General features: G+C 40.8%; 1 protein-coding gene and 1 long non-coding RNA gene across 9 annotated transcripts in view; one reads left to right on the plus strand and one right to left on the minus strand.

Moving 5' to 3' along the window:
• Positions 1-5,606, minus strand: part of PAPSS1 (3'-phosphoadenosine 5'-phosphosulfate synthase 1) — a 98,830-nt gene extending 93,224 nt beyond the window's left edge. For 3 of the 5 annotated variants that reach the window (XM_025465831.3, XM_049105024.1, XM_025465830.3), the window contains exon 1: positions 5,458-5,606. In XM_025465831.3, coding sequence (XP_025321616.1) covers positions 5,458-5,520 — 63 coding nt within the window. In that variant the 5' untranslated portion in view covers positions 5,521-5,606. Of the gene's footprint in view, positions 1-2,336; positions 2,355-4,830; positions 4,850-5,457 lie in introns of those variants that run through there. The other 2 variants (XM_049105025.1, XM_049105023.1) reach the window with 2 other exon arrangements.
• LOC112671618 (uncharacterized) lies at positions 5,599-25,649 on the plus strand. 4 transcript variants are annotated; one of them, XR_003143734.3, is made up of 7 exons: positions 5,599-5,721; positions 6,179-6,358; positions 7,007-7,417; positions 10,506-10,676; positions 12,794-12,890; positions 19,221-19,349; positions 24,664-25,649. It is a non-coding gene; the product is annotated as an uncharacterized LOC112671618 (long non-coding RNA). The 4 variants fall into 4 exon arrangements; XR_003143735.3 differs by lacking the exon at positions 24,664-25,649 and adding an exon at positions 18,642-18,802 and having other exon boundaries at positions 19,221-21,200; XR_003143733.3 differs by lacking the exon at positions 24,664-25,649 and having other exon boundaries at positions 19,221-21,022.
• The last annotated feature ends 1,276 nt before the right edge of the window (positions 25,650-26,925 follow it).

Here is a 26,925-nt window from a genome sequence, read left to right on the forward strand (position 1 = left end):
TTCTTCTCGTTATTGTTGTTAATCAACATTAAGAGTACATTCTTAGCAGAGGTCCAACTTTCCCTCTTCTTTAGGCAATTTTTCCAGCAGCATCTCCCTGGCTTCCAGGGTAGGAAGATCAATACCTGACCCTGACCACAGTCAGGCCAATACTCTGAAGAATGAATATACTGGCCACTTCCTCAACTTTTCATCAGCTCTCTGCAAGCTTCTCTTTTGTCCAACTTCAATCTTCCCCAAAACCTAGAATGAGCTACTGGCCTTCTATGAAAGGCATCTAGGGACATATTGCTCAGAAAGGTAGAACTGGTAAAGGGAAAATTATCTTATTCATGTGTTTGCCTTTTAGTTCTCTTTCCCAGACAGAACACAATATCCATGAGAGTAGGTAGGACTATTTTTACCACTGCATCCCCCAGCACATAGAACAAAGGGTTGTACAAAGTTAGGTGTTAAATATTTTATTAATAAATAATAAGAACACCACCTTAAAGAGTGTTCATATGCCAGGCACCACCATAGTGCTTCAAAAAAATTGACTTATTTAAACCTTACTATGACTCTAGGAGGTATGTACTATTATCTCCATTATATTTTATTGTCCACATTATTACCTCTTAGGAATGAGGCACAGAGGTGTTAGGTAATGTGCCCAAGATCACACAGATGATAAGGGACAAAACTGTAATTTTTTTATTTTTAAGATTTTATTTATTTGACAGAGAGAGCACAGCAGAGGGAGCACCAGGCAAGAGGGAGAAGCAGGCTCCCCCCTGAGCAGGGAGCCGATGCAGGACTCAATCCCAGAACCCTGAGATCATGACCTGAGCTAAAGGCAGATGCTTAACCAACTGCACAACCCAGACGCCTTCAAAACTGTAATTTGAATGCTACCACATATGGAGCTTATTCGGTAACTTAAGCTGTGCTATTAATGTTATCTAAGGCTTTTAATATCTGAAGCATCCAAGCTTACTCTGTACCATACTCCTTATCCCTATTGTTATATGAGCTCAGTGTAGACACAAAGCATCTGTAATGAAATATCACTACATAATACATAATAGCAGCATGCAACACAATACAGGGGTGCACAAACAACTCAGCAATGTACAAGAGCATGTGCACACAGAAAGGCCATACCATATGGTAAAGCAGCCCACAGCTCTGAAGATTTTAGCAAGTGAGAAAGGTTAACAGGCACCCCAGGCAGAAGGCTTATGCAAAACCATGAGGGTGGAAGGTACAGAAAGAAAGATGGGGCTAGAGATGCAAATTTGGGGAGTGGTGGGAGAGAGGGGACTGGAATGGCAAACCAGAGTGAAACTGTATATGCTTCTCAATGTCAGATCACTCTGTGGGCAGTAGGCTCCAGTTCTACTGTAAGGCAAGTCTAAGCAAGGAATTCAACCCAACATGATTCTACCAAACTGGTGAATAACACCTGAGCCTGAACTGAAAGACCCACATTTCCCTCAGCCCAGCTCACACACTCCCAAGAGCAGATAAAAGCTGATCCCATTGGAGAAAGATTCTATCAGATGGAGAATGCTATTCATTACATCCAATGCTTTGTCAGACTGAGCTAAGAAGGAAGCTAATTAATGGAGCAAGCTTACTCCTGATTTCTCTTTACCATTCTTGTAGATGTATGGAGACATCTTCCTGTAATACTAAATAACATTCCCCAATGCTATGACATTACATTTTCCCATGTCTTTGCCTATCTCTCATGAATACATTTCTTTTACCTGCTCCCTCACAGGAGATACTACTCAAAGCTTAGAACTTACTCTCATTTTTCTCTATATTCTCTAACTCAGATTTAACCATCAAATCTTTATTTCCAACTTTAACCTAAATCAATCCCTATCATTGTGTTGTCCACAGGCCCCTAACAAGTATTTGAAAAGAGGCTAGTCTGAACTGAGAGGTATATATGTAAAATACACAAGTAAAATATCTTAGTAATTTTATATTGATTATGGTAGCATTGCAGTTACATTTTTATTGAAGTCTGTTTTAGATATATTGGGGTAAATAAAATAATTATTAAAATTTATTTCAACCTGTTTCTTTTTACTTTAATGGGCCCTCTAGAAAATTTTAAACTATATATGTGGCTCACATTATATTTCTACTGGATAGCATATCTACTAAGGCTGCCCCTCACACACAGCATGCTTAAAACTGGATCCATCACTAACAAAATCTATGACCTCTCTATGCCTCGGTTTCTTCATCTATAATGGGGAAATACTAATTGGAATAAAGAGATTAACTGTAAAAATAAATAATAAGTAAATAAATAAATAAATACCACACACAATACTTACCATATGCCAGACACTGTTCTACGTATTTTTCATATGTTAGCTTCTTTAAATCTTCCCAATACCCCAGTAAGACTAGCACTTCCATTTTACATAGGAACAAACAAGCACAGAGAAATTAAATGACTAGCCAAAGGTTACATGGTTAGTAAATAGTGGATCCCAGATCTGAGCACAGGCAGCATTAAATGACTATCTCTCATAACATCTACTTCAGAAATATCACAAAAACCAAGTTAATTTAGGTAAAACATTTCAACCTGTACCTGGCACACAGTAAACTCCTTCAGTGTTTAACTATTATCACCATTTCCCCAGTCCCCAACGTACTTTTCTGCATTTCTCAGCATGTCCCCACCTTTCTCTCCATTTCCCAGGTTAAAACCTCAGAATCAACTTTTAACCCGCCTCCCTCTTTTATCCCCTAATTTTAGTCAGCTACTTCTTACTCTTCTTTGAATGTTTTTAATGTACCTATTCCACTATTCCCACTACCACTTTAGCCTAACCTTGCACTCTCACACTAGGTGAATACCAAAAATAACTTAAATAGTGCTTATGCATGCTTCAAATCTACTAATTCATTTAAACCTCACTATAACCCTGTCTTTTCTCCAGGATTTCCACATCTGGGCTCTAGCAAGATCTAATGTTCTCAGTAGACCAGTCTTCATGGAAATCCAATTTTGTCATGTGATGGAAAATTTAAAGGTGTATGGGTTCTTTACACCACTGTCTATCAGCTGACTTAAGTATGTGAAAAAGAAATACGATGAATGTTCTCTATTGGGGAAAAAAAGACTTAGAAGGCCCATAAAATTAAAAATTCTAGTCTCTTCAAAAATCTCCCATGGAGGGACACCTGGGTGGCTCAGTGGTTGAGCTTATGCCTTCAGCTCAGGTCATGATCCCGGGGTCCTGGGATGAAGTGCCACATCGGGCTCCCCGCAGGGATGTTCTCCTTCTGCCTATGTCTCAGCATCTCTCTGTCTCTCTCATGAATAAATAAATAAAAATCTTTTAAAAAATAAAAATAAAAAATAAAAATCTCCCATGGAATTAAGTCTTAATTCAGCAGCCAAACATTAACAACTGCTCAATCTAGTCCCACACTACCCATTCAAACGTATCTCCACTCCTCAATAAAAATTCTCCAGAGTAGGGGCACCTGGGTGGCTCTGGTCAATTAAGCATTCAGCTCTTGGATTCTGCATAGGTCATGATCTTATGGGTCTTGAGATCCAGCCCTGCAGCAGGCTCTATGCTCATCAGGAGTCTGCTTGAAGATTCTTTCCCTCTGCCCCTCCTCCCAAACTTCTCCTGCATGTTCTCTAGAGCTCTCTCTCAAATAAATAAATAAAAATCTTTTTTTTTTTAATTCTCCAGAGTAGGTAAGATTTTTTCATTGTCCCTGGAGTAAAAAAATAGTATTAATTCTTATCCTCAACCCTTAATCATTCATTGCCTCTCTGCCTCACAAATTTAAGCACATTTCTCCATAAACCTCCCCAAACACCCAAAATAAACTAATCTCTCCTCTAATTTATGATAAAACACGCCTTATACCACTCACTGTGGTCTGATATACTCCGTACCCGGCAAATGGCACTAACAAGCGCGACCAGGCCATGAGCAATTGGAAGGTAAGCACGGAACCCTTACTTTTTATCTTCTCCATGAGCAGCACAGGTCTCTACAAAGCACACATGCACATACCGATTTGGCAAATAGTTAATAAATAAATTAGGGATGGTGTAACTGAAATTATCTGTAAATGCTCTTAAATTTAGACAACCTTATTTCCCTAACTAAAAAAATACTTCAAGGTACAGAAGTATTAGGTACACTAAGTAACATGATAGTGGTTTCACCGCATCTTCAAATTCATTATCTTTACTCCTCAAAACAGCCCAGTGAAGTGCACACTATTACACCCTTGTTAAGTGGGCTACGGTTTAAAGAAATATTTTTTCTCAGGAGCCCTCAGCTACTAAATGGCAAAGCTGGGACCACAGACCAGGCCAGTAGTCCAGCGCTCTTTCCAATGTTGGAATTCACCTTTTATCTCCTTTTTCTCCTTATCACATAAGGTCGAATAACTAAAAGGAGAAAGGAATCAGATGAAAATCCTTGGTAACAAGATACGGTAAATTCACGACTTCAAATGAATTATCTGCCTGAGATGGCTTTTTTTTTTTTCTTTGACTCATCGAGGGCAATGATGATCCGCAAGGCTGCCTTTAAAATTAAACCTCATCATCGTACTGTATTGTGAAATAAAAAACTATCTAAACCAGTGCCTTTCCTGACTCCCAAGTCCGACACCGCCTTCCCGTCCCCCTCCCCCACTGCCATCTACTCTATACTTACAAAATCTTAAGGCTGTTTCTCATCAAAGAATTAAGGAAGGAAGCAACCTTCTGAGGACACAGCACTTGACCATCAAATCCAACGGGCGGTCCTTGATAAACGTTATAAACCATTGCTCTTTCCATACCTTACTGTCTGCAGAAATCAAGTCCTTTAAAACTCCATGTTATTTGTTAGACTTTCCTATTTAACACCGAGTCACAAAGAACCTCAGTGCAGAGCAGTCTCAATTCATGAATGGCCACATTGTTGGGTACTCTCCCTTCACACTGAAACTCAGAAATAAATGGAAAGACGTGGCGAAGGATCCAAACCTGGGCTAACCGCACTGGCAGAGCCAAGAAAAACCAGAACGCACCGAACGCGCCCGCCTTCGCCTCCTCCGCAGAGCTTCAGGCCAATCCAGGGGATGCGCGCAGCATCCCCCGGCCGGGCTGCACGCCTCGGCAGCCGCCAGCTCACTCCCCAGATTTCCCTCCAGGTCTCCTCTGAGCCGAGGCGCTGGGGAAGGGTGCCTTCTTCCCCCTGAGGGTGGGTCGGACCGCACACTGCGCCCAGCCCGAGACCCCTGCCGCGCCAGCCAGTCTGGCACCCCCGCCCCCCCCCCCAAACCCAGCTGGGAGGCGCCGCGGCCTCGGGTACCATCCCCGAGCCCCAGGGAGGATGCAGAGGAGGCGGGAGGAAAGCAGTGGCTCCGGAACGAGCCACAAGCCGGAGCCTCCCCGAGCCGCCTCCGCTCCTCCACCCGACTCACCCAGTTCTGCGCATTATTATTGCTCAGCTTGACTTTCTTGCACAGGCTCCCGGGGACCTCCATAACCGCAGAGCGCGCTCGGGGGCCGGGAGCCTCCGCGCCCACAGGTTAGAGAGGCCGGCGGGGGCGGGGGCGGGGCCGGGCTGGGGGGCGGGGCCTCCCCCGCGCTCGGGTCGGCGCGCGCTGACGTACGCACGCACGCGCTCGTGCCTCCTCCTGCGTGGCGCGGCGCGGGCGCCTCCGCAATGGGGCTGGAGCCGAGAGGTACGTGTGAGGAGGGGCGAAGCGGCGGGCGCGAACCTTAGGCCGGGGTGAGGGGGCGGGGCCTTGGCGCTCGCGTCCGGGCGAGCGCGCGCGACGCTCCTCCCCCTGGTTTCTGAGGAAGGGGCGGGGCCGAGGGAGGTCGTCGTGGAAGTCTCCTGGCTTCTCCCCTGCCGGCGCCGCAGGCCTGTCAGGGTGAGGGCGGCACCTGGCTCCCGGCTCCCGGCTCCCGGCTCCCGGCTCCCGGCCCCAGCGTGCTTGGCTCCTCGCCGCTCACGCCGGCTGGGAGAAGGCGTTGAGGTGGCCTCCTGCCCCTCTGGCTTCTCCTCCTTAAGCCTGGCCACCAGGCTGCTGTCTGCCCAGTCTGTATCTACCTGGCGCCCTGGCCACATTTTAAAAAGGGATTTTTCCAGCCGCGCAGAGGGAAGAACTGTTTTACCAGACAATTCATTCTCCACAGGTTCCGTTTGGTGGCTTTAAAATTCTGCTCAGCGCCCAACTTCAAAAAACAGTCAATGACCCATCCTTAGTCATCAGTAATTAATATCTCGACTGGGATGAGGTGGTTATCTGCAAGGAGCCTTGCACTTTGGAGACCTCTCCTCATACCCGGAGCTATTCTGTCCAGTAATTCTCTCAGGTAGGCTCAAAGGATCCCCTATGTTACTAGCTTTTCCGTAAATTCTTAGGGCACTGAAATCTAGGCGTAAGGAGGGCTGCTGGTTACCACACGGTAGAATGCCCACCTATGCAGAACATTTTCAAATCCACCTAATTATCACAGGGCTAGTTCATAGGAAAATGGGCTGGGGGGGGGGGGGGGGGTTCCTCCACGAGTTCTCGCCCCCCTCCCATTACGCGAAGGGTTTTCCACAGCTTACCCGTGGCACAGAAATAGTTGTTTGAATCTCTGCTCCTCCTTAACCCAGTTTTTTCCACCTCACACCACACACACACACCATCTTCAATCACTAAGACCTAAAAGCCATTGGTTTTTTTTAATAACTAGCAAATCAGCAAATCAATAAATATTTATTTCCCCTACTGTTAATGTCTTTTATTAGGCCTTCCCCATATCCAAGATGAATCACAACCAATCCCCTTAACTAGGCATCCTCCCACCTGTGCAACTGCTGCCCACACCTCTGTCATACACTCCATTACTAAAGTAGAAATCTGACCTTGACCATGTAAAATGCCAGTAGTTCCCTATAGCTTTTCCTAGGGAATGTTTAAGTTGAAGTCTGCATGTAGTACTGAATTTCAGTATACTTCTCGATTTTGCCAGTAACAGGAAGGAATTTGGAAGTTCAAATGAGAACACAGCACCCCATTTGGAATCAGCTGTCTCTCCAAGAAGTCCTCGGAAATGGTATTCAGAGGGAAATGATATAAAGAAATCACAATCTGGGCTTCTAGTTGTGCTCATTGCTTCTCAGTCCACATTTCTGAGCTTTTCCAATGAAAGACATTTTTAGAGTCAAAATACATCATGAGTTTGCATTGATACTCTCAGTTCAAAATCATGATTCCAGGCATCAGCAACCAAAAACAAGGAAATTACCAAAAAAGACTAGAATTAAACAAACAACAACAAAAACCACAGGATTATGTCGAAAGAACTCAGAAGCCAACTTCAAGAAGTTTTCTTGTGTCAAAGATGGCACAATTAGAGCTCTAAAGGGATAATAACTATAAGGTATTAAAACAAAATATGTTTAAATGTAGATGTTGATATGATATTGATGATGATTTTTTTTAATTTTTTTACGATTGTCACACATACAGAGAGAGAGAGAGAGAGAGAGAGAGGCAGAGACACAGGCAGAGGGAGAAGCAGGCTCCATGCACCGGGAGCCCGACATGGGATTTGATCCCGGGTCTCCAGGATCGCGCCCTGAGCCAAAAGCAGGCACTAAACCGCTGCACCACCCAGGGATCCCAATATTGATGATGATTAAAAGAGAATTCATTGTTATCCTTGGAGGATGCTAAGGAACCAACTCATTTTGAAAATATAAACAAAAGGAAAAAATTAAACATTTACCCTGCTTTCTCTGCATTATCTGTAAGTCAGATAATGAAAAAATTGATGAGGGGACCCCTGGGTGGCACAGTTTTCAGCTCAGGTCATGATCTCAGGGTTTTGAGATCAAGCCCCATGTCCGGCTCTGTGCTGAGCACAGTCACTTGAGATTCTCTCTCCCTCTCCCTCTGCCCCTCCTGCTTGTGCTCTCATTTTCTCTCTCTCAAATAAATAAATAAATCTTTTTTTAAAAAATGGATAAGAAGGGGGTGCCTGGGTGGCTCAGTCGTTAAAGCATTTGTTTTCAGCTCAGGTTATGATCTGGAGTCCTGGGATGGAGCCCCGCATTAGGCTCTCTGCTCAGTGGGGAGCCTGCTTCTCCCTCTACTCCTCCCTCTTGCTCTGTTGTCTCTCTCTCTCTCTCTCTCTCTCTCTCTCTCAAATAAATAAAATCTTTTTAAAAATTTATGAGAAGTTTTCCTTGTAGAAATATAGCTAATAAATAAAGAAGGAAAGATTATAATATCGCCATCTTTACCTTCTAATCAAGTAATGGATAAAGACAATAATGCTCATGGCTGCTAACATCATGGAAATAAAGAACATCAGAACTTTTTTGCCTCCTCATGATTTTTTGCCTCCTGTAGTATTAATGCCCCTCAGAATCACCTGATTCTAACCAAGCTTTCAGGTCTAATTGCCAGTTTATAGTTAATGCAGAGAAAAGAGGAAGATGTAAAATCACCATATATGCAAGTAGCCAAATTCAAATTGTAGAAAAGCCTACATCATAGTGAACTGATTCTTAAATAATTCAACTAAAGGGGGAAAAAAACTAATGAAGAACTAAAGATTAAAAGAAAACTTAAGAGAACTATTCGACAATTGAAATATATGGAAATTTAACCACTGACTTGCATAGAGAATCTTTTTCCCATGGAGAATTTTTAATGTATATATAGCAAGGATTTTGAAGAGTCCCTGGATTCTTGATATTAAAAGCTGACAATTTTTTGGTAATAATAGCTCTAAACCTATGTAGCTTTAAAATTAGAGCTACATATTGAAAGATGTGTCAATGAAATGGCAATGCCATAAGTATTCAGAACTAAAATGAGGCTCTTGGAAATTAAAAGCAAGATAGCAGGAGTGGAAGAAAAGGTGAAGGTATCTCCCAGAATGCAGAGCAAAAAATTCCCCAAAATAGAAGTGGAATTTTTAAAGAAAAAACAGTCCAGGAAACCCAACATCCAAATATTAGGAATTCCAGAAGAGAAAAATCGCAGGAGGAAATAACCAAGGAAATTATTCAAGAAAATTTCCTAGAAGTGAAGGACTTGAGTCTCTCCCCAAATGTCCAGCTCAGCACATAAAAATTCAACATACAAAACATAGCACTGTTGTTTGGAAATCCTACAAGCTTCCAAGGAGGAGATTTCAAAAGCAAAGAATCAGGAATGAAAATAAATTGAGGGTACCAAGAAAAACACTGAGAGCTAGAAGGCAAATAGAACAATATCTTTAGAGTTCCAAAAGAATTTCCAACCTGAAATTTGGAGTTACATACACCCTTTCTCAAGAAATTATTGGAGGATATGCTCCACTTAAATGGAAAAAGGAAGACATGGCATTTAGAAAACAGGAGTTTCCACAGAGGAGACAGCTGAAAAGGAATTCCCAGGTTGATGGTGAAGGAAGATCTAGGGATGACTACCATGTACTGGGTCTGGAGGATACTCAATCAGAAGGGTCTCCAAGAAGTCAGAAGGCCCTTGGAGAGCCTTGTTTAGGAAGACAAAATTAATAGAGCATCTGATAGAAATGATCATACTGAAAATGATTCAGGCAACTGAAACGGAGTTTGAGGTTATATTAGTCATAACTATTTAGAAAAGTAAGTCATCAAAAAGGACACATTTATCACACCCTTTCCAAACAAACTATATCTCTGGGTAATCAAATAGTGGATGAAGAATAGTTCATACTGATAAAATTTTAACTAATAAATGCAGAAGGATTGTTGGAACTTAAAAATTACCATTTTTGATGGGTAGCAAGGAAGACACTTGTTTTGATGAGCCCTGGCTATTGTTGGTAAGTGATGAATCATGAATTCTACTCCAGAAATCAATATTGCACTGTATGTTAACCTAAAATTTAAATTAAAGAGAAAGGAAAGAAGGAAGGAAAAGGAAAGGAAAGGAAAGAAAAATCACCCTTTTAGGGGCGTCTGGGTGGCTCAGTGGTTGAGATCTGCCTTTGGCTCAGGTCATGATCCCAGGATCGTGGGATGAAGTCCTGCGTCAGGCTCCCCATAGAGAGCCTGCTTCTCCCTCTGCCTATGTCTCTGTCTCTGTGTGTCTCATGAATAAATAAAACAAATCTTTAAAAAAATGAATAAATAAAAATCACTATTTTAAACACCTGATGAGGTAATTAATATAGGCAATAATCATTAATGTCTGCTGAAAGTATTAGGTGAAAGATAGTGTGATGGTTAATTTTATGTATCAACCTGAATGGCTCACAGAGCGCCCAGATATTTGGTTAAACATTATACTGGGTGAGTCTGTGAGAGTTTTGCTGGATGAGATTAACATTTGAATCAATAGACTAAGTAAATTACTCTCTAAAGTGGGTAGGCCTCATCCAATCATTCAAAGGCATGATTAGAACAAAAAGATGACTCTTCTACAAATAAGAGGGGACTCCAGGAGCCTTACTTCTTTGAGCTGAGACATTGGTCTTTTCCTGCCTTCAGACTTGAACTGAAACATTGGCTCTTTGATCTCAAGCCTGCTATCTTTCAGACTGGAACTTATGCCATCAGCTCTTCTGACTCTCAGGCTTTGGAACTAGGAGTGAAACTACCATCAGCCCTTCTCCAGCTTGCTGACTGCAGATCTTGAGACTTCTCAGCCTCCATGATCACGTGAGCCAATTCCTTATAATAAATCTCCATCTATGTATACTATTGGTTCTGTTTCTCTGGAAAACTCTAATAGAGGTAGGAAAGAGAATTTTACAATGGAGGGATGAGGCTGATACCACCTGTACCCACTTAGCAATTTTAGCATCTTCTAAAACTGGTATACCGGATATCATGTACCTTAAATGTGATATAATGAGAAATCCTCAGCACTAATTGTCCTAATTTGTGTTGTTCAAGAAGTAGGGCATGGAAAGAATATGATTACAAGTCATTTATTTGGGAGGTGATCCCAGGAAACACCATTAGTAAAGTGGGAACATGATACAGGAACATGAAGGAAGTCAATAAAGCAGCCATTGTAAGTAACTGGAGCTTAATCCCACTGAGTAACTCTGAGAAAGTGTTGATTATATGCTTCAAAACATATTATCTGAGAGGAGAGAGCTGGGATATTTATACCACTCCCTTCAGTCATTATTCAAGGACTATTCCTAGGGAGTGGAGTGTTCATTCCCTGGTAATTTTGGATTGCAATTCATACAAGTAGAGAGGGCACTGGTCCTAAAGAAAGCCTTCATGCGAAGAAATAGAGGTATATTCACAAGTGAAAGTCAGGATGATATGTTCCACAATAGTACGGGCTGAAAGGATATGCATGCAGCACCAGAAGTGTTTGCTATAACCTCTTATGAGTATTCTTTAAAAAAAAAAAAAAAAAAGCAAGGATATATGTCTCTCTTCTTTTTTACATAAGAGGTTACTTATTTTTAAGAAGAGAACAATAAAGAACTCCACAAAGAGAACCATACACAAACACACACACACACACACACACACAAAGGAAAGAAAAAAAAGAAACTATCTTCAGAGTAAAACTATCATGGTGGAAAGGAAGGATGTTTACCTACATGGCTCAGCTCTTTTTTTTTTTTTTATAAATTTATTTTTTTATTGGTGTTCAATTTGCCAACATATAGAATAACACCCAGTGCTCATCCCATCAAGTGCCCCCACTCAGTGCCCGTCACCCAGTCACCCCCACCCCCACACCCCCCGCCCATCTCCCCTTCTCCCACCCCTAGTTCGTTTCCCAGAGTTAGGAGTCTCTCATGTTCTGTCTCCCTTTCTGATATTTCCCACTCATTTTTTCTCCTTTCCCCTTTATTCCCTTTCACTATTTTTTATATTCCCCAAATGAATGAGACCATATAATGTTTGTCCTTCTCCAATTGACATTTCACTCAGCATAATACCCTCCAGTTCCATCCACGTTGAAGCAAATGGTGGGCATTTGTCATTTCTAATGGCTGAGTAATATTCCATTGTATACATAAACCACATCTTCTTTATCCGTCTATCTTTCGATGGACACAGAGGCTCCTTCCACAGTTTGGCTATTGTGGACATTGCTGCTAGAAACATCGGGGTGCAGGTGTCCTGGTGTTTCATTGCATCTGTATCTTTGGTGTAAATCCCCAGCAGTGTAATTGCTGGGTCGTAGGGCAGATCTATTTTTAACTCTTTGAGGAACCTCCACACAGTTTTCCAGAGTGGCTGCACCAGTTCACATTCCCACAACAGTGCAGGAGGGTTCCCCTTTCTCCACATCCTCTCCAACATTTGTGGTTTTCTGCCTTGTTAATTATCCCCATTCTCACTGGTGTGAGGTGGGATCTCATTATGGTTTTGATTTGTATTTCCCTGATGGCAAGTGATGCGGAGCATTTTCTCATGTGCTTGTTGGCATGGCTCAGCTCTAAATCACACATACTTAGTCATAGTAATATACACACATGTGTGATGGTGACAGAAGAAGAAAGAGAAATAAATCTTCATTTTCCAAGGCGAGAAACCCATAGATATTGCCTAAAGCTTAAAGACCAAAAGTAGCAATACATCTATTATTTTAAGATATGGAAATATGTACGAAAAGATTTACCTGAAAGACTTAAGAGTCGTTGCCTCTAGGGAAGGAAAATTGGGAGAGGAGATGAAGATGATGAGGGATTTGTTCTTTGTCTTAAAATTCCTTATAGAATCATTTCAGTCTAAACTATTTGGATATATCATTTTGACAAAAATGTACAAAAGAACTTTTTAAAAATATTGAATTCAAGGTCAAACGAAGTGAGCATGTGGAGACAACCCCAGATGTTTGGCTTAAAAAAAGGAATAGAGAAATGAAAGAGAGCTGAAGACCAATACAGAATCAAGGTAGGATTTTTTTTTAAGATTTTATTTATTCATGAGACAGAGAGAGAGAGAGAGGCAGAGACATAAGCAGAGGGAGAAGCAGGCTCCATGCAGAGAGCCCAATGTGGGACTTGATCCTGGGACTTCAGGATCACACCCTGAGCCGAAGGCAAATGCTTAACTGCTGAGCCATCCAGGCGTCCTAAAGTAGGATATTTTTAAAAGAAAGGATAAACTAGAGCAAATTATATGCTGATGAGAATGACCCCAACAAAGAGCAAAGGTAATTAACTGATGGATAGAGATCCTTGAGGGTTGGAATCCAGGGCACAAGTGAAGGTGGGCCTTTGATGAGGAGTAGGTAATACCTGCAAAATAAAGTAAAAAGAGAAGACAGGCACAGATGCCAGCCCATTGGTATAGGAGGTGGGATGATGAGAGACTTTGCACTGAGGGTTTTTATTTTCTCATGTAAGTGTGAGGTAAAGCCATTAGTGAGAGAGGACCATCTGAGAACTACTGCTCTAAATAATGGATGGGCATTCTTAGATACCTGAGATAGTTACCCTTATAACATATTGTATATTCCAACAGTCACTAAAACTGTAAAGAGCACATTAAATATTTTAAGCTAAACCAAGGAGCTATAAAAATTAGAAACCCCAGAGCAAAGTGTATCTTAACCCTTTCAGGAGCACAGGTATTCTCAAGAAGAGGGTAACGGTAATGTAAAAGCTTGGTAATATCATATTGTAAGTCACTCACCTAGGTGGTAGCAGAGCATCAGTCTCAGAAGGTGGTCTGAGATGAATAGAACTTAAAAGTTGCTGCACAAACCAGAGGTAATGTGCATGAGCATCCCATTCATCCCCCCACCCTCTCTATTGTTAGTTAAACAGCCACCAACTGAGAAATGGAAGGGATGATTGGAAGGCAGGCAGGGATATTTTATTTCCATTCGGAAGGAATCACTGGAGATTCTGAAGAATTCCCTCTCATCCAGTCACTTCAAGTCTCTAGGCTTGCAGGAGGCCAGTTTGTAGAGAAAATCACCCCTGTGGTCAAGGCCATTCCATTTCTTCACATTTTGCATATATGGAGAAAATACATGAATATATCTAAAGACATATCTTCAGCAAGGGGATTTGACTGAATAAAGAACAAGAGAAATAGGGCTGAAAAATCCTTGAAACATCACCAATTTCATCTGAAGCATTTTCTGGTGGTTATTGCTATTTTTTACCTTAGAAAAAAGCCCCCAAATAGTGAATTTCATAAGATGGGTTACTAAAAATTGTCATATTTTAGAATTATGGTTTGTTCATAATTCAAAAGAGATCTTTTTCACAGTGAATAGAGACAACTTGCTAGAGTTCTAGGTTTTCTACTAACTTAAGAACCTTGGGTAAGTCATGTAACTTCTGGGGCTGAAGCAGGGGATCAGTTGGATAAATTCATCTCAAGGAATTTTTCCAGTTCTAAAATTATTCTTGATTCTTTTTTTGTAAGATTTATTTTATTTATTTGAGAGGAAGAGGGAGAGAAAAGCAGACTCTGTGCTGAGCAGAGAACCAGACTTGGTCCTGAAATCATGACCTGAGCTGAAGGCAGATGTTTAACTGACTGACCACCCAGGTGCCCCTTATTCTAGGTTCTTAATTTAGGTGTCACTTGTACCTGAAAACAAGAATTTAATCAAACCCACAAATTATCTGTAAGCACCTTACTGTGTAAAACATTGTGTCAATAATTTCTGTATGTTAAAGTAGCTGAGTAATAAGTAATGGGAAGCAACACCAAACACAGCATATATTCTTTTCCCTAGGTTCTTTCAGCATAATTATGATGAAATACATCCATGTTGTTGTGTGTGTTGACAGTTTATTCCATTTTGTTGATGACTAGTATTCCACTGTACAGTGTTAAGATTTTGTTAAATTAACATTTGTTAAGTAAAGCACAGGTGCTATAGATGGTGAATTTTGGCTTAACAATAGAACACAAAAGAAATAAGAACCATTATTACTCATAATAAACCTCAAGGACCTTTATTACTCATAGGTCCTTGAGGAAGTACATGGCACACTTTGAGAGGCCACACAAGGCCAGGTGCAGGCAGAGAAAAAGGCAGGACCTGGGGCAAATGCCTTCATTGGGATCCCAAGGTGGAATGCTCTGGGGTTCCCAGGCTAAGGCCAGATTGATTAATTCAAATCAAAGAGAGCAGAGTTTCTGGTAAGCTCTACAGGGGTCTCATCTTTATTTTTTTTTTTAAGATTTTATTTATTTATTTATTTATTTATTTATTTATTTATTTATTTATTTAAGAGAGAGAGAGAGAGAGAAACAATGAGCAGGGAGGAGGGCCAGAAGAAGAGGGAGAAGCACACTCCCCACTGGGCAGGGAGCCTGACAATACAGGGCTGGATCCCAGGACCCTGAGATCGTGACCTGAGCTGAAGGCAGATGCTTACTGACTGAGCCACCAGATGCCCCTCATCTTTTTTTCTTTTTTTTCAAAGATTTTATTTATTCATGAGAGAGAGAGAGAGAGAGAACAAGCATGGGGAGGAGCTGGCTCAATCCCAGGACCCTGGGATCAGGACCTGAGTGGAAGACAGATGCTTAACTGACTGAGCCACCCAGGTGCCCCTGTGGGGGGGGGGGGGGTCTCAGGGGCACATAGGGGAAAGTCCTAGAAGGCCAGGAAGACTGTTGATCACAAGGGCAGTTGGGGAGGTCTTATCAGGACATTACATTTGCTTGTGACTCTGTGGGCTGTTATCTAGGGTATGTGCTTGTATGAAGGGCTAGTGTCAGTTTAAGGTCCCTGCAGGTCCCTTGGTAAGCCAAAATAGATGCCAAGGCAGCAATATCATGGAGTAGTTTAGTTAAACTCACAATATGCGGATATGCCATGATTTGTTTATTATCTGTTGAAGGATATTTGGGTAACTTCAATTTGAGGCTCTTGCAAATAAAATTACCATGAACACTCATATGCAAGTCTTTGTGTGAGCAGATACTTTCTCCCCCTACCCCCCACCCAGGGAAAGAAACCTAGGCATATGAATACTAGAGGAATGACTACGCCATATGGTAGGCATATATATAATTTTTTGAAAAACAGTCAAAACCATTGGTAAATGGTGGTACAATTTTACATTCCTGCTAGCAGTGTATGAGAATTATAGTTGCTCCACATTCTTGCCAATAGATTGGTATGGTTGGTCTTTTTAATTTTAGTCGCTGTAATAGTATGCAATAGTATATCATTATAGTTTTAATTTTCACTTCTCTGGGAGCCTGGGTGGCTTAGTGGTTAAGCATCTGCCTTTGGCTCAGGTCATATCCTAGAGTTCCAGGATCGAGTCCTGCATCGGGCTCCCCACAGGGAGCCTGCTTCCCCCTCTGCCTATGTCTCTATTCTCTCTCTGTGTCTCTCATGAATAAATAAATAAAATATTTTTTTTAAATTGCACTTCCCTAATGACTAATGTTAAACATCTTTTCATGTGCTTATTTGCTATCTGTATATTTTCTTTTTTTAAAAAAATAATTTATTTATTCATGAGAGACACAGAGAGAGGTGGAGACAGAGGTGGAGGGAGAAGCAGGCTCCCAGTGGAGAACCTGATGTGGGACTCGATCCCAGGACCTGGGATCATGCCCTGAGCCAAAGGCAGACGCTCAAATCACTGAGCCACCCAGGTGTTCCACTATCTGTATATCTATCTGTATATTTTCTTTGGTTAAGGATCTGATCAGATATTTTGCCCATTTTCTCTTTTTTTTTTAATTTTTTATTTATTTATGATAGTCACACACACACAGAGAGAGAGAGAGAGAGAGAGGCAGAGACATAGGCAGAGGGAGAAGCAGGCTCCATGCACCGGGAGCCCGACGTGGGATTCGATCCCGGGTTTCCAGGATCGCGCCCTGGGCCAAAGGCAGGTGCCAAACCGCTGCGCCACCCAGGGTTCCCTTTTTGCCCATTTTCTAATTGAACTGTTTGTTCTCGGGATCCCTGGGTGGCGCAGCGGTTTGGCACCTGCCTTTGGCCCAGGGCGCGATCCTGGAAACCCGGGATCGAATCCCACGTCGGGCTCCCGGTGCATGGAGCCTGCTTCTCCCTCTGCCTATGTCTCTGCCTCTCTCTCTCTCTCTCTCTCTCTCTCTCTCTCTCTCTCTGTGACTATCATAAATAAATAAATAATTTTTTAAAAATGAACTGTTTGTTTTATTACTGAGTTTTGGAAATTCTGTATATATTCTATCTCAAACATTTTATTCTTCATCTCAAGAAGTTCAACATGGGTCTCATTTTATTTTATATTTTTCTTTTGAGAAAGTGAGAGTGGGAGAGGCAGAGGGAAAGAGAGAGAAAGAATCCCAAGCAGGCTCCATGTCCAGCACAGAGCCCAGCTTGGGGCTCAATTTCACGACCTGGAGATCATGACCTGAGCAGAAATTGAGAGAGCCGGCATTTAACCAACTAAGCCACCCAGGCACCCCAACATGGGTCTCTTTTTAAAAATGTATCTTCCATGCCTCCATTCCACATGAGCAATCCTTCCCCTACTTGTTTGAATATATGTAAAATAACCATTTTAACATCCTTATCTACTAATTCTGTTTTCTGTGTTTATATCTCATCATATTGACTCATTTTTCTCAGTCTAGGTCATATTCTCCTCTTTCCCTGCCCCTTTCCTGCTCCTTACCAGACTCCTGATGTTGTGAATTTTACCTTCTAGCATGCTGCATGTTTTTGTAGCCCTGTACATTTTTTTCAGCTTTATTTCTGGGTCATGGTTAGGTTACTTAGAAATAGTTTGGTCCTTTCAAGGCCTTAGCCTATGACTAATTGTGCCCCACCACTCAGAATACCATTTTGAGTACTTTGCCCAAAGCCAAGGATTTCCACTCTGGCTAGTGGGAACACAGCCTATTTTCTGTTGGTTGTGAGCTCAGGGCATATTCCCCTTTGCTCCTTTTGGATGGTATTTTTCTCTGCCCGATATTAGTTGTTCTCACTTGCCTTTGCCCCAGTGCACTTTCTGCCATCTCTGGAGCTTTCTCTGTGGTAGTTCTGTCTTCTTAAGTAGTATATCCTGTCATCCTGACTCCCAGCATCAACTTCCTAAATCAGCGGGACCACAGATTTCTGCCTGGATTACTCTGCCTGCACTGTGGCCAGGAAACTCTGTCTCAGATATTAAGCTGAGGCAGCTGTAAGGATTAATCTCATTATTTCCCAATCTCAGGGATCACTGTCCTGCCCTGCCTGGTATCCAATGTCTGAAAGTCATTTTTTCAAATATTATTTTAGTGGGTTTTCTTAGCTGTTTCTGGTGGGAGATCAGATCCAATCACTGATACTTTATCTTCCTAGAAGTAGAAGTTGCTTTTTTATGTGGTTACTTTTATAGTAATAACTTATTTGCCTTTTTTTTAGCTTCACTATTTAACATATATCCTTAGTGTAATTTAGTCTTGACAATTTAAAAAGTGTGTCATGTCTTTAAAATGATTTTATTTTTAAAGATTTTATTTATTTATTTGAGAGAATGAGCAGTGGGAAGGGGCAGAGGAAGAGAGAGAAGCAGATTCCCCACTGAGCAAAAAACCTAATATGAGGCTCAATCCCAGGACCGTGAGATCATGACCTGAGCTAAAGGTAGATGTTTAAGCAGCTGAGCCACCCAGGCACCTCTTTAAAATGATTTTAATCTCTAAACTTACTCCTCCATCCTTTTCATTTCCTTATAGTGCCTCTAAAGAGGAGTAGGGTGCACAGTAAATTTGGAAATATATGGAGTCTGAAACTAATGGAAAAGGAACTGCATATAACCACTGTACTAATTGATAAAGTCATTCTCCATAAGGGGACAGGTTAACAATTCTGATGCAACTGTACATATGTTAAACAAGTAAGTGGATGGCACAAGGTAAGAGCCAAGTTTCTTACCTTTGGAGTGAGAGTGACATAAGCAAGGGGGTTGGGTGGGAGGAAGCCATAAATTTGCTAGTGGATTAGTAAGAACTCATGTTTAGGGATCCCTGGGTGGCACAGCGGTTTAGCACCTGCCTTTGGCCCAGGGCGCGATCCTGGAGACCCGGGATCGAATCCCACATTGGGCTCCCGGTGCATGGAGCCTGCTTCTCCCTCTGCCTGTGTCTCTGCCTCTCTGCCTCTCTCTCTGTGACTATCATACATAAATAAATAAAATTTAAAAAAAAAAAGAACTCATATTTAATTTAATACAGATACAGATGATTACATATAGAAATATTTATAGATGTGTTTATGTACCCATAAGTGATATACCTGTTTCTTTGTTCTGTCAGCTGAGAAGGCTCTAAAGAAACAGCATCCCAGTAGCAGTGAGTCCAGATCTTGGTTTCTAATACCATTTCCAATGGAAGAACTTTTTTCAAGAAATGGCTAATTCTAGGACTAGTAAAGAAATATACAAGGTGAGCCTGGAACACTTTGAAGTGTGAGAGTGTTTTTGAAGTACAAAAAATAAAAAACAAAAACAACAAAACAATGAAACACCACATTCATGTAGGTCTGTCAAAGGAGCCAAATGAAAGACCTCCCAGTGGCCAAAGATAGACAAATTTGAGGAATAAAATAAATAAAGTAGTATAGGGTTATCACAAGTATAAAATATTTTTGAGTCCATTTTGGCAAATAAATGACTGAATAAATAAATGGGGAGATGAGACAAATATCCCAAATATCCCATGCAGAAGAATTCCAAATAATTTATATAGATCCTCAAATCTCAAGGAGAGGGAACATAAATTTCTACTCCTTAAATATGGGCTGTGCTCACTTCTTCTACATTATGGAAACAGAAAGCAAAGGGTAACTTCACGGTGAAGAAGCTTGACAAATACCATCTCAGCCAAATAAGCAAGATCAACATTGTAAGTAATAAATCATGGTGATGGTATGTAGTGTTGGTATGATGTGATGAAAATGACACTTTACCCCTGTGGTCTTCCTCCAAAAACCCATAATCTTCCTCCAAAAACCCTTTTCATGAGGAAAATATCAGACAAATTCCATTAAACAGACAACCTACAAAATACTTTACCAGTATTCTTCAAAACTGCCAACATCATCAAAAACAAAGCAAGTCTGAGAAACTATCACAGCCAAGAGGAGCCTAAGAAGACATGACAACTAAATGTAATGTGGTATCCTGGTTAGGGTCCTGGAACAGAAAAAGAAAGTAGGTAAAAACTAAAAAACTAAGGAAATCCAAATAAACCATGGACTTTAGCTAATAATAATGTATCAGTATTGATTCATTAAGTGTAACAATATCTCATACAAAGATAAATGCTAACAATAGGGAAAACTGAGTGTGGAGGTATATGGGAACTTTCTGTACCATCTGCTTAATTTATCTGTAAATGTAAAACTTTTTAGAAAATAAAATCTATTAAAAAAAAAAAAAAGGAATCCTGACACCAAATGGTAAATCCCCAAATAATCAGTATCCACTGAGCCTGTCTGAACAATAGCAGGCAAGTTCTGTTTACTCCTGGTATCTCAACTTACTATCTCTTCTCACTGATATTCTAGATATACATTTCTGTGGTCTTATCTGAGTTTTCTGGGTGCTGTTTCCCACTCCATACCACCTTCTCCTAATAAATCCCCTAAGGAGTTGCTGTATTTTGACTCCACCACAGGCTTGGACTAGTGGCCAGCAAACCTTTCTCTTCATTTTCCACTGTTCCCTAGAAGAGCTCTGCTTTAGTAATTGGTGAAATTTGCACAATTCCAGCTTCCCTGGTGTCCATATGCTTGTTCCTTCCACCTGCACCTTCCTCCTATAATTAATTTTCTCATTATTCCTACCAGAAGTCAGTCAGTGGGGAAAAATAACCTATCCAGAGCTAGAATTTTTATCATATATTTCTGAGATCCTTTAAAGAAAAAATATTCGCGTATAGCCAGTTTATTCTACAGCTATTGATCAATAGAGTTTTCTACAACAGTTGAAAACACTGAGAGTTCATTTGTTAGCTGACTATCCTACCTATTGTTGGGCCTGCTAGTAGGAACTCCTACTTACTGTGTTTGCGTGCTCAAAGAGGGCCTTGTCTTTTTTTTTTTTTTTTTTTTTTTTTTTTTTTATGATAGTCACAGAGAGAGAGAGAGGCAGAGACACAGGCAGAGGGAGAAGCAGGCTCCATGCACCGGGAGCCCGATGTGGGATTCGATCCCGGGTCTCCAGGATCGCGCCCTGGACCAAAGGCAGGCGCCAAACCGCTGCGCCACCCAGGGATCCCAAGGAGGGCCTTGTCAAAGCGGCACTGCTCCCCTGACTATATATATAATATATATTATATATATATTCTTATATATTAGGAATATATCTAATATATTCCTATTCTGAATAGGAGAACAGGGATGCTCAGCTGGTTGAGTGATTGAGCGATTGAGCGATTGAGCGATTGAGCGTCTGCCTTCAGCTCAGGGCCTGATCCTGGGATCCACATCGGGTTCCCTGCGAGGAGCCTGCACTCCCTCTCTCTATGTCTCTGCCTCTTTCTATGTGTCTCTCATGAATAAATAAATAAAATCTTTTTTAAAAAATTAATAAGAAAACATAGGCCTCACTCCCTGACATCATGTACTAATTAGACTCTTTCAGATAGTAAGAAATAGGTACACAGATGGCCACCTTAGTGGGATTAATCTAAAGATGGGAGAAGAAAGGAAAAGAAGGAGTTTTCAGCAGCCACACAAAATAGGATAGTAAAGAAATAGCACCAAGGGTGACTAGGTGGCTCAATCAGTTAAGTGTCTGCCCTTGGCTCAGGTCATGATCTTGGGATCCTGGAATCAAGCCCCACCCTGGGCTTCCTGCACAATGGAGAGTCTGCTTCTCTCTCTCCCTTTGCCTCTCCCATCTTCCTTGTCCTTATGTTCTCTCTCTCTCTCAAATAAAGAAATAAAATCTTAAAAAGAAAAAAAAAATAGCACCATAGTGCACCATAGAATGTAAACTCCTTTATTCTCCACTTCTGCTTCTTATTACTTCTACCTCTCCCAACTAACTGATTTTTTTCACAAACTGCCCAAGTGACAGGATCTAATTTGATCAGCCTATCACAATCCAATTTAGGCTACCCCTTTTGGTAAAATCTCTCATGCCAGCATATCTTTTAAGTTGCTGGTTAACTGACAGGTGCCTCTAGGTCAGGTTGTCCATCTGGAGTCTAATCCCCTGCAACCAGGAGGTAAGGTTCTATAGTCTAAGGTAAAGCAATTAATTCATTAGAAAGCACCCATATGGGGGTTGTAGGTCTGGAAGAAACTCAGAATCATATACTCTTCTCTCACATAACAGATCTGTTTTCCCAAAGTTCCTTCTGTTGAAAATACCAATTCTTTGTAATGTCAACATGTGTTTTGTGGAAAAGGATTCTGTGATAATTCTGATTCAACAAATATTGCTAAGTGATTACTAAGTGGCAGATATAGTTCTATGCACTTAAATGTGTAGGAAATACGGGTTAAACTAAATTCTTATACTGTAAAATCCTGTTTTTAGTGTGCCATTATTATAAGCTCAAGAGAAGGGCTATGGTTTATACTGTCTCCCAAATCTTTTAAACCAAGTTCCCTTTTTCTGAAAAGCATTTCTTAAACTTCAGATTACATGAAAGATGTATCTTGAGAAAAGCTCGATTTTATCACTGAGGTTCCAGGAAATGATGTTGTCAAGGGACACATGTGCTGTAGTAGCTAGTCTCCACAAGATATCTCCTCTCCCCTGATGAACCACCCCTGCTGGTATTCACTCCCGTGTGTAGTCCTCTCCCACACTGGATCTAGACTGATCTTATGGCTTACTATAGCTAACAGAATGCAGCGGAAATGACTGTGTCCATTCCAGGCTTAAGCCTGATAATTTAAGAAATCTTGCTACCTTGCCCAAAGTCCAACATGAAGAGGCCACAGGGAGAAAGAGAGGCTCTGATACTACATGGAAAAGACCCAGTAATCCGACCAACAGGGAGAAACAAAGCCCTAAGCATCTGACTCCAGTGGAACTATACAAGCCAAACCACATAGTTCAATCCATTCTAGCTAAAATGGCAGACATGTGAGTGAAGAAGTCATCCTGGACATTCTGGTCCTAGTGGTGAAATACATAAGCCATGGCCAAATCCCAATCCATAGAATTGTGAGGCATAATAAATGGTGGTTGTTTTAAGCCCCTGTTTTGAAGTAGTTTGTTAGACAGCAATTGGTAAACAATATATAAAAATAATTTTAAAAATTATTGCATAAACTTAATATATTGTTCCTAAATTATAAGTACATGGGTCTGTTTCAGAAATGACCTGTTTTAGAGGAAATATAAGTATTTATTTATAAATACTTGAATAATTTTGCTGTTTGCTACAATCGCTTACCTTTTATTTTTGGAAATAACCACTTTATCAGTAAAAATTAAAAACCAAATAAAAGAAGTTTTGAAATATTTAATCACAGAAAAGCCAATTTAACTGCATACTTCTTGCAGTAAACAAAATTAAAATACTTTCATACAATAAGGAACTAAGAAAAAATTGAACTTGAGGCATCCATTTGTTTATAATTGGCAAATCTAATTTAAAAGTACATCTGCTCTGTTTAGCCTGCAAATATCAATAGCAATTAGGAAATTATAAATTCCTAACCTTAAAACAAAATCCAAATTTCAGTCAGGGAACTTTATCCTTTATTTATAAGTTTGGGGATACTAATTATTTACTAATTATTTACAAAGGATAAAATGTTAAACACAATCCTTCTTCCTCCCCCTCTTTTCCCCTTCTCTTCTGCTCTGCCTTCCCCTTATTCCTAATTCTTTTCTCCCTAGATGTCCAGAAAATTGAGTAGGTCACACCGGCCTGAGTATTTGTAAGGTAAAATTCTGAGAAACCCATGCATTCATTTCAAATAAGCCACTCAAGCCCAGACCTTGTGTTACTATGTTGTCATAGCAAGCAATCATCCCCACTTTAGGATTTGTCTCTTTCTAGGTGAGCAGTGTAGCAACCTAAAATGCATAGGATCCTGAATCAGAGCTCTTCACTCCTTACATAAAAGTTGTACTTTTTATTGGACACAACATCCAGATATTCACATGAAAATTCTTCCATATAAGTATTCGAGTAAATGAAATTTATGAAAGCAAAGTTGTAGAATAAGAATTTAAATATTTAGGAGTAAGTTTTTATTTTGAAATCATAGGAGCACATTTCATGATAATATGAAGAAACACACTAGATGACGGTATGTCCAATAAAACACAAAGTTAATGTGTTAAAGGAAAAACTGGAAGGAAGGCATTGTAGAGCATCAGAAATAAATATCTTCAAACTAATGTGTCATGGTGCTTTCTACATTTGTGTCCTCCCAAAATTCACATATTGAATCCTAATCTCCAAAGGTGATGGTGTTAGTAGGTGGGGGCCTTAAGGGCTGAGGTACGAGGGTAGAGCCCTCATGAATGGGATTAGTACCTTATAAAAAAGATCCCACCAAGATCCCTAGCCCATGTGAGTGCACAGCAAGAATGCACCAGCTACAAACAAGGCAAATGGCCTTTACCAGAAGGCAACCATGCTGGAGCCTTGATCTTAGACTTGAGATCTGGAGGTTTCCAGAACTATGAGAAATAAATGTCTATTGGTTATAAGTCACCCAGTATGTGGCATTTTGTTATAGCAGCCCAAATGGACTAAGTGCTTATTTCTATTGTTTCTCCAGGGCATTCATTTATGTCTCAGTTTGTAATTTATGCAGAAACACAACTCAAGAACCAGAGTCCATAAATATTCAGGTATAGTTCCTTTAATGAAATATTTCCTCCCAAGATATAAATTGGTGATAATGGTCTGTTTCCTTGAATACAACAGTTCCTCTTAAGATTAGTATAGTAGGATCTGATTTATGATTAGAAGACAAAGGACAACGAAGCACCTGGGTGGCTTAGTCAGTTAAGCATCTGATTCTTGATCTCAGCTTAGGTCTGGATCTCATGGTCATGAGTTCAAACTCCGTGTTGGGCTCCATGCTCGGTGTAAAGTCTACTTAAAAAAAAAAAAAAAAAAGGGATGCCTGGGTGGCTCAGTGGTTGAGCATCTGCATTCAGCTCGGTATGATCACAGAGTCCTGAGATCGAGTCCTACATGGGGCTCCCTGCATGGAGCCTGTTTCTCCTCCCTCTGCCTATGTCTCTGCCCCTCTCTCTCTGTACCTCTCGTGAATAAATAAATAAAATCTTTAAAAATAAAAAAATTTTAAATTTAAAAGAAAAAGAAGAGTTAAAACTAGCTATTGCAAACTAAAAGATGAAACAAAGTAAAGTAAGATAATATTGTTACTTGACAGAACTCATGAATTCTTACAGGAGATAGAGATGAAAGTCCGCCCGAAATTGTAATATTCCTCTATTAAACATGTGTTTTTATGCCCCAGCATTTACCTTGGAATAGTAAAAATATAGGAAAGAGACTGAAAGGTCAAACCTGAAGAGAATGAAGCCATCTATGTTAAAAGAAAAACAAATGCAATTAACACTATGCTGACATCCAAATACTGGGCTGCAAGAAAGAGAAAAATAATTCTGTGTTATATTCAAGAGTAAACCTGGATAAAGCAAAAAATATAGAGAAATATATGTAAGTATATCTGTCATCAAATCCTAAAAAGGTCATTTTATCTGAAGAGAAATCAAGATGAATAAATTTTTTTATATATTTACTCCATTTTCTATTATCCTGTGTGTATGTGTGTTGTGTGTGCAGGGGTAGGGGAATATATGGGGTGTGGAGGTGGGAGATGAGGCTGGTATATATATACTATATAAAAACATGCCAAGTTTTTTTCATTTGGGCACCGAGTTGGAGGTACTATAAATGTTTGTTAAAGGAGAATTTTTAGGGAAAAGTCTTTGTTTACCAATTAACTATTTTATTTACCCAATAAAATTAGTGAAGTCTTTTGGATTATAATGACTGAAATCATTTAAATGGATTTAAGCTGAAAATTAGGCCTAGCTGGTTCTAAGTGTTCAAGGATATTTGGACTGTTTCTATCTTTCCTTTGGCTCTACTTTCCTCTGTGCCAGCTTTATAATCAGGAAAGTTTTTATCAAGAAATATCAGTTTGGGGGATCCCTGGGTAGCTCAGCAGTTTAGCGCCTGCCTTTGGCCCAGGGCTTGATACTAGAGTCCCAGGATCGATTCCCACATCGGGCTCCCTGCATGGAGCCTGCGTCTCTGCCTCTCTCTCTCTCTCTCTGTCTCTCATGAATAAATAAATAGATAAAATCTTAAAAAAAAAAAAAAAAGAAATATCAGTTTGGTCAGCAGTAACTCCAAGGCTTATGTCCTTGCCTAGCAACCACAGATGAAAGAGAGGAGCCAGGGCAGCCCTGGTGGCTCAGCGGTTTAGCGCTGCCTTTAGTCCGGGGTGTGATCCTGGAGACCCGGGTTCGAGTCCTATGTCAGGCTCCCTGCATGGAGCTTGCTTCTCCCTCTGCCTGTGTCTCTACCAATCTCTCTCTCTCTCTCTCTGTGTGTGTGTGTGTGTGTCTCATGAATAAATAAATAAAATCTTAAAAAAAAAAAAAAAAAGAGCCAGAGTGATGGCAGAGAGTCAGGGAGAAGTCCTAGGAAGTGTCTGGGACTGAGTCTCATGAGTCTGTCCTGGATATTGTGCCTAACTATTCTAAATTAGTCATAGGACTAGGGAAGAGGGATGGTAGTGGTATGTTCTGAGGCTAGACCCCGCCATAAGTCTTCCTGAACTTGTGCAGGAGTAACAGAGTAGGGATGGATGTTATCCCCACAAAAACCACAGGGAGGGATCCCTGAGTGGCTCAGCAGGTTTAGCGCCTGCCTTAGCCCGGGGCATGATCCTGGAGTCCCAGGATCGAGTCCCACATCAGGTTCCCTGCATGGAGCCTGCGTCTCCCTCTGCCTGTGTCTCTGCCTGTCTCTATCTGTGTCTCTGCTTCTCTCTCTC

The sequence above is a fragment of the Canis lupus genome, chromosome 32, assembly GCF_003254725.2.
Source record: "Canis lupus dingo isolate Sandy chromosome 32, ASM325472v2, whole genome shotgun sequence".
Taxonomy (NCBI): Eukaryota; Metazoa; Chordata; class Mammalia; order Carnivora; family Canidae; genus Canis; species Canis lupus.